Below are 8,418 nucleotides of genomic sequence, written 5' to 3' on the forward strand. Positions count from 1 at the left end.
AATGTTCTTTAAGTTGGCAATGCCAGGCATGTGAAATAAGGTAACATTTTATACAAGTGCACAAGCTTACATCCTTTCCTGTCTTCAACAAACACTATACTATTGGGAATGAATGCTTAATTGGAGGAAGGAGCGTTTTCCTTCTTTGGGAGTGTTTGCTTTCATGTACATGGACCCCTATCTTAACTCAACTGTCCATCCCTTTGTCTACCATCTTTTGTGTTCTGTCTTTTCTGTGTATTTGTCATAAAGTGATTGCCTCTTCTTTGGTGTATTTGAACTAATAAAGTCCTTTTATCGCAAGCTCCTCCAAATAAAAAATTGTGAAGGCTTATTTTACCTTTACGGAAACTATGAATTATATGGTCGGAAAACGTGTATCTTGAGAAATAGTTCCACTCGGTTCTGTTAATGTATTAATAGTTTGAAAACCTCTCTAATGGTTCACCTTTTGCATATCAAGGACTTTTTTTTTTTGCCTTTAATAAAATACCCTTTTGTTTCAATGTTCCTCCAGTGCCATTTGTACTTTTGTTAAAAACTACATTTAAGATTGAGTTTCTGCTTTTTAAAACCTGCTGTGGGATCATGCACACATTTTTGCAGCTTGCTGAGAATGTTTCAGTTCATGAAGAGATTAACGGAACCCAAAACCCTGAGTGCACACAGGAAAAGCCTATAAACTGGGTGGTCTCCCAATATCATGCAAGATGTTTCCACAGCCCACTGTGTGTGTTGGGGTAATACTATAGTGCAATTCTGTGCATAATACTATGAGTATATGATTATGTATATTAAGTGAATATACTTAGTTTTTACATACAAAAAAATTTAACTCACCATGTAGAATCAGTGGAAGCTTAATTTATTGACTGCTCCTGAAATAAGTGTAGGAATTTGACACAACGTGGAAGTGATTTATTTATCAATAAAACAGCATGCAGACCACAAAAGTCAAAAAGATGGATAAAAATAATGATCAATTGGAAACAGCCCAAAACCTCTAATCTGAAAGATTGAAGCTGCATCCTATGAACGCGTGATGGAGAAATGAAAGACATGGGATCATGAGCAGGACAGCTAAACTACTATGTTCTTGTCTGGTTTGCTCCATTGGCGACTAGTTACTGTATATGTATCTGATTGGAAAGATAAATGTGTTGATCTACAAAGTTTTGAATGTTGAATAATAAAAAACAGCTTTTAATTTTTTTTCTGTGTGGCCTGATACCAGTCTGCCGCCAGGTGGTTTTGACACTTGATTTAACACGTAAATGCAAATGATTATCCATAGTCTCATATTTATCTTCTGAATAAACCATCTGTAGTAAATAAAGAAAACTAACAATATCACCAGCAAACTATGAAAGTACATTAAAGGGTAGAAAATCACTGTATATTAAATAGTCATATTTCCCATTCTTAAGATTTCAGTAAATCTGTAAAGAATTTTCTATTTGTGTTAAATAGGTGGACAGATTTTCTATGGATATTTGATCATAAATAAACGTCAAGGTTTCTCAGCTATTGAATTACCAACCACCATCACAAGGGCCTTAAGACGGCGTTAATTTGAATAGTCTTTTTCCTCCACATTAAGAATGGTGTGTGTGATGATCCCGACATCCTCCAGGCTGAGCTCCGTTTGTGTGTCCAGCGTGCTCCGGGGGTACGACGTGTACAAGGCATAAAGAATAGGAGAGTATCCACACTTGTTCAACCAGTCCAAAAGGACCTAAGAAAGATAAGTCAAATGTAGACAAGTGAGTTACTCACATGTGGTCTAGTTATGGCTGCAAATGTTTTATTAATTATTAAGCATGGCCATTGTTTAAGAATCAATATTCTGTAGTTTGTGGTTGTGTGTTTTGCTGTGCTGAATCACTCTTCACTTAGTTTAACGCCACAAGGGTGTTAGTAGTCAGGTACTGATGTAGGTGAGGAGACCTTGGGTGCAGTCAGTGTTTCAATTCATCCCAAAGGTGTTTAATAGAGTTGAGATCAAAGCTCTAGAACAGGCCACTCAAGATCTTTCTCTCCAAAGCATGTAAACCAGATCTTCATGGAGCTCACTTTGTGCACAGGGGCATCACCATGCTGGAACAGTTTTGGGTTTCCAAGTTCAAGTAAATGATAAATTGTATTACAGCGCATCTGTAGACGTCCTGTACGATTGAATGCCTCCAGTTTTGTAGTAACAGTTTGGAAAAGAACCAGATATAACAGGAAAGTTCAGGTGTCCCAATACTTTTGGCAATACGGTGTACATTAAAAAGAAGTCCTCCCTTTGCATCCATTACAGCTTCCACTAATCTGAAAGGCCTTTCCACAATATTTTGGAGTGAGAATCTTTGCCTATTTTCAAGTAGAGCATTTGTGAGGTCAGGCGAAGATGTTTGGTCTGGCTCGCAATCTCTGTTTCAGCACATCCCAAAAGGTGTTCGGGTTGACGTCAGGGCTCTGTGTGGACTGATCAAACTCCGACACATTGAATTGACTGAACTCTTCCGAATGGCTTATTTTCTTCATAAATGTTTGTAAATGCAAACTACAAGTCATTCTTTTACATGATTCCAATCATTAAGATGTGTGTCCCAATAGTTTCCATTTCCTGAAGGTTTACATTTTCAGTAATCTAAATCTAAACACATTCATTCATATTCATACTCACTGTAGACCTGCATGTTTTCAAAAACCTTCTCCGGACTGTTCTCCCACTGGGACATCTCAGAGCAATTTTCACAACCTGAGGAAGAGTCATTAACATTAATCAGTTACAATAAACTTTGCAGCATTCAATAATTACAGTATTGCTGGCATCACAAACTGTGCCAGATAGGATAGAAACTAGCTTCGAGGTGAAACGCATGACACGACAGCATTGTGTATCCATTCTGTTTAACTCTCCAGGGAATTGGGGTATTTAAAAAAAAAATTTATTAATATAAATAATAGGTCTCTAAGCAAGTTTTTGGAATAGCAATACACTCACCCCATCAGTGTCTTCTGAAGGTTCATCAGGTAAGATTATGATCTTTAAAATAAAATCACAAAATAAAAACATTGTATAATAATCAACACAGCCGTGATTCAATCATAAGCATTTCTCACCTTTTTCTCTTTCGGGGATTGTAGTGTCTGGACAGCAGCTGGATTCTGTGTCTCGAGCTCCTTTCGATTGCGTGCAGCCCTTTGGCTCAGAGTCTCATCATCGCCCTCTGTGTTCGCTATCGTCTGTTCCTCCTGCATCGTTAACACGAGTTAGTGCAGAGGCGGTAGCATTTATTACAGCAAACCAATCAGACATTGTCGCATTAGGACTTCTCACCCCTCCTAGTGTGAAACCCTGGCTAAGTTTCCAGCGCTGTCCTGTTATACGATAGAAGTCTTCCTCTTTTTTCCTGAGCACTGTTTCCTGTCGGGGCTTCACTACTGCCTCGAGGTATTCATCTGACTATAAAAAATAAAAAATAAAAAAAAAAATTTAAATGTTAGAAGATGCAAAGTATATGTTGTATGTAGTACAGCTATACGCAACCATAACAAAGTCTTATATGTATGAGACTTCTAAAAGGTATTTGGTTTTATTGGCAGAAATGGTAGAACGGTATTCAGTATATTCTATTCATATGCTAGTGAATATACATGGCAGAAAGATGCTCTCCAAATATTGCATGAACTTATAGAGGTTGAAATATTAAAGATTCCAGATTTTTCAGCAAGCTAACATTACTGTGCAGTAGTGGTGTAAAGATACAGAAAATTCACGGTTCGGGATGTACCTCGGTCACAGTTCGGTTACATTTTGATATAGTTGAAGGAAGAAATAAAAACATAAAATCGCTTGTTTGAAGGTCGTTGGACAGTGTTAACATTGTTTGTTATTAACATTTGTGAACATCAACATGTTTTATTATTTATTTATTACTTGTTTTACTATTTTAAAAAGCATGATTTTTCAATTAAATGCAGTAGTTTACATTTGTTAGACACCATTTAGATACTACAGAGGTGTATAAAAGTGTGTATTTAATTTTCTAAATAAATGTTCCACTTAACTGTTGTACTTATTTCAGCATACTTTAACAAATGTCTTCATTTAAGAAACACAGATAGTTATTTTAAATCACTTCTGTCCATCCTTCTTTCATTCACTCCCTCGATATGCGAAATTTTTTAGGATTTTCTCCTTTTACGATTATTTTTTTTGGTGCTGTACATAAAACGCTAAATAATCCATGTTGCCAGTCTGCCGTAAAAAAGTTGCCGATGGCAGGACCTGGCAGCGTTTTTGCGCATTCGCCGAACAAAATCTGTTTTCGCACACAGTCCTGTACCGAAACGGTTCGGTACGAATTTGTGTACCTTTACACCCCTACTATGTAGTGTAATTAAAACCAATGGACTTAAAATTTAATATATTGTCAAAAAGTACTCATGTACAAACAAACGCGTTGATTTTTATCAAATTCCAATTGTTTTGATTTTTTCTAGACAAGAAATAAGATAGCACAATGTACAATTTGCCTCAGAAGCATTGGAGGGCCACAAACAGTATCAACTGCTTCTTTAATTTACGATTAGGTCATTCAGCATCTTAACCACAGCGACTTATACCAATGCTCCCATTTATTCAGTTAAGGGGTTAAGGGGTAAGGGCTTTGCTTAGAGGCCCAGCAGTAGCAGCTTCTTAGAGTTGGGATTTAAACTCATGCCCTTCTGATGAGAGGTTCAACATTTTAAACACTGAGCTACCAATTCCACATTTAAATAAAAAAAATATAATTAAATAGAAAAAGTAAATAATTATGATAAACTGTAAATATATATTAATAATGATAAATAAATGAACCTGTTTACAGCTTTGCAGTAAAACTTGTATGTGAACAAACCTTAACACTGTGCTGATTCTGTTGCTCCCTTCTTGCTCTCTCATGTTTCCATTTGCTGTGTGCATCTTTAACATTACCTGCAATGACAGTTTGTATAAACAGATTGAGAATTACTTATGAAACTTATCTACTGACTATTCTACAAAGAAAAGTGAGATTACTTGTAAAGAAAATCGAAAACAAAAGATGCCTTATACATGTCATTTATCAAGGTGGTATCAAAAAGTTTTAAAACCAGTTTTATAACACACCAACAGATGGCAGCACAAGGCTCAAACACAGTCACAGGGGGCACCGACCATCATAAGTCAGTGTTAGAAAAAGACAATATCCACACTGTCCAGCTGTGCAACTGGTGCTGTTCTGACCACGTCCTGACCCTGTCACCAAGCTCTCCTCACACCTAAGTTTCTCACCGGAAACAACATGATCTCACTTCTGCATCAGATTTGGCTCATGTGCACTTCACTCTCTTCCTGAAGATGATCTGGCCCAAAGGTTGCTGTTTTGACACGAAAGGAAGATCAAGAGCTACCTCTACTGCAGAGGATAAGCTTATTAGAATCACCAGCCACAAAAACCACCAAATTACATAAATGTTTCTCATAGTTCAAGTGGCAGACTTAGTTCTTAGTCAACCAAAGGGTTTCTCCTTTTATAAGGAAAGGCTACATATAACCCACAGTATTACAGTGGGTGCTCAGAAGATGGGTATATTTTTGTGTTGGTTGTTTCGTAACAGGACGGCTAGGACAGTAGTGTTCAAGCCCTGAGATAAATGATATTATTATTGTTGTAAGAATGTGTTCTAATGCATTATTGTTTCCATTGTAACTGCTCATACTTGGGCACTCATATAGCAGAAGGTCCAACATTACCAAAAAGAATGATCATAACCAAAGTTATATCTATAATCACTGATTTCTTTTAGTAGATTTTATTTAAGTGTTTTATTTAAGATTTTATTCAAATGTCAGCACTTTGCAACTGTAATAGCGTTTGGTTTCTGAGTTCACACATTCAGAGAGCAGATAGAGGGAGAGGTTGGTATGGTGAATGACTGATTATTGTGGTTAGAACAAGAGATAACAGGAACTAACTTGTCTCGCTTACATTCCTCAGGATTAAATGTAACCAATAAAATGCATGACGTGTTCCTCGCTTTGCATCACACCCAGGTACTTTTTATTTTGTGGGTAAAACCACACTCTCCATCAAGCTTGATTTGCTATTGCTCTGGACTGATCTATGTTAATCACATGAGGGTCAGTCAAATGAAAACTGAAATAGTTATAATCTATGTCATATTCTGGGTAGTTTAACATGTAGCTTGTTGAGAATCTATGTTTACTCACCTGGAATGGTTTTCAATTCACAGTTGTCTCTTGTCAAGTGTTCATTTGTAACATTTCTTGCCTTATTAATGTGCATTAAACCATCAGATGTCTTGTGCAGTGAAAAAGGGGGAGCACAAAGTCAATAGCTCTATTAGTGCTACTACAACTGCTGTACAGTTGTAGTAACTCTCAGTTAAGTCAAGTCTACATTATTTAAAGAAATGAAAGTCAGTTAATCTGAAAAATCTCAAGAACTTTAAATGTATACCCAAGTGCCATCGCCAAAACCTTCAAACGCTTTGATAAAACAGGCTCTCATGAGGACCGTTCCAGAAAAAGATCAAGAGCTACCTCTACTGCAGTTTTCTAGAATCACCAGCCACAGAAACCACCAATTTACATGTTTCTCATAGTTCAGGAGGCAGACAGTTCTTAGTCAACCTCCACATTCAGAGGAGACTGTGTACGCCAAGCTTTCATGGTCAAATTGTGGCAAAGAAAATATTATTTTGGAAGAACAACAAGCAGAAGAGACTTGCTTGGGCTATGAAAGACCAAGAAGATCAGAAGAAAACTGTGCTTTTGTCTGATGAGTCAAAATTTAAGATTTTGCTTCTAACCACCATGTATTTGTTAGACGTGAACAGGGTGAAGGGACGTTTATTAGAATGCGTGGCTATCATTGTGAAGCATGGGGGAGGAGGCATGATGGTGTGGAGGTGCTGTTGGTTATTCAGTCACAACCAGCATGGCTATCACAACATTTTGCACCAACATGCCATACCATCTGGTTTGCACATATTTAGAACATCATTTGTTTTTCAAAAAAAAAAAAAAAAAAATACCCCAAACACTAGGCTACATAAGAGCTTTTGTCCAAAAAGTGTTGCTTCAGATGACCTGACCTCCACAATCTCCCAATCTAAATTTAATCAAGATGGTTTGAAACTAGTAAAGGGAAAGTAAAGGAGGAGAGTGAAAGAAAAGCAGCCAACACGCACTAAACACCCCTGGCAACACCTGAAGATATTGGAAAACCATTCACGAGGCTGACTAAGAGAATGCCATTGTGGATTGCCCTTGCCAACAATCTTCAGGAGTTGCCAGAGGTGTTAAGTGCTTGTTGGCTGCTTTTCCTTCACTCTCCTTTCTAACTCAAGTGGTGCAAGGTGGTGACTTTGCAGAATGGAAAATGTAAATCATATTCTTGGTTGTTTTGTGTTGAAGGGTGTGACTTTTGACAGGTCCAGGAAATAGATTTAATGTATAGAGTAGTAACAGTTACTGTACCTTCTTCTGATGGTTGTGTGGCTGGACAGATGAAGGATTTCAGCTTGGGGTACAGGTAGGAGCTCATCCAAGTCAACACCCCGAGCATTAATAATCCCCGTCCTGCCAACCTCAGTGCGTCATTTACACCTATACAACACATTTATTATCACAATGCAATATTTACGCAAGTTATAAATGTTATAAAAACTATAAATTATGTTTGTTTTGGTCTTTTAGGGGGGCGGGGGCGGAAGCGGAAACAGCAGTAGAATCGTTATATACAGTTACACAATATCCATTCTTTTTTTTTATATAAAAGGTATAAAAACTTTATTAGCATCAATATTAACTACATTAAACTCTATTTTCCAAACCTGGGACATTCACCTAGGATTGAAAACTTCCACGAAACAATGCAAAAGACCGACAGACAGAAAACGCCAATGAAAAAAAGCTCTCTCGCTGCAGCCATTTTGGCTCAATACCAAACGGCAATTGTGGCCTTTCTGTGTTGTGTTGCACTACATAGAGTCCATCCGCAGTGGTGCATTTGGGATTGAGCCACCATTGATGAATTTCCAATGATGTTGGTGCGGAAGTGCAGGTTTCTGGAGATAAAAGCTCCAGGATGTTACGCGTATGTACAAAATAAAAGACCTTTTTTTAAATTTTATTTTATGAATTTATTTTTTACAATTGTTTATGCACAAGGTTTAATTTTTTTCAGCTCCCTGTGAAACAAACAAACGAATAATATTGACACGCAAGCAGTTTGATCAGCCACACAGTAAGATGGCCGACCGAACAGAAGGAAGGTGAAGGCTAAAAATAATACAGGGTTGTGTGCAAGCAACTGTTGTTAGCAAAAAATATATGACATTTAACAAAAGGATGTCTGATGTTTAAAAAAGGCCTAA

The 8,418-nt window shown here is 37.3% G+C and overlaps 1 protein-coding gene across 1 annotated transcript; it reads right to left on the reverse strand.

Annotated features, from left to right (window-relative positions):
* Nucleotides 1-896: 896 nt before the first annotated feature.
* Nucleotides 897-8,096, reverse strand: ubxn8 (UBX domain protein 8). The gene is made up of 8 exons (XM_083568156.1): nt 7,889-8,096; nt 7,520-7,648; nt 4,893-4,969; nt 3,329-3,454; nt 3,112-3,243; nt 2,993-3,034; nt 2,672-2,746; nt 897-1,735 (listed from the first exon to the last, which is right to left on the reverse strand). Exons 1-8 carry the CDS (start codon nt 7,971-7,973, stop codon nt 1,568-1,570), a joined length of 834 nt encoding a protein of 277 aa, XP_083424282.1. The 5' UTR covers nt 7,974-8,096; the 3' UTR covers nt 897-1,567.
* Nucleotides 8,097-8,418: the final 322 nt, after the last annotated feature.

This window comes from Silurus aristotelis (assembly GCF_946808225.1).
Source record: "Silurus aristotelis genome assembly, chromosome: 18".
NCBI lineage: Eukaryota > Metazoa > Chordata > Actinopteri > Siluriformes > Siluridae > Silurus > Silurus aristotelis.

What these genes read in the sequence shown, in the direction of transcription:
- ubxn8 (XM_083568156.1), bottom strand. Translation starts at nt 7,973, where the DNA reads ATGGCTGCAGCGAGAGAGCTTTTTTTCATTGGCGTTTTCTGTCTGTCG. An exon ending in GTGGAAGTTTTCAATCCTAG is followed by an intron (nt 7,649 to 7,888) that starts GTGAATGTCCCA and finishes TGTGTTGTATAG; the next exon opens with GTGTAAATGACGCACTGAGG. An exon ending in TGAAAACATGCAGGTCTACA is followed by an intron (nt 1,736 to 2,671) that starts GTGAGTATGAAT and finishes TATCTTTCTTAG; the next exon opens with GTCCTTTTGGACTGGTTGAA.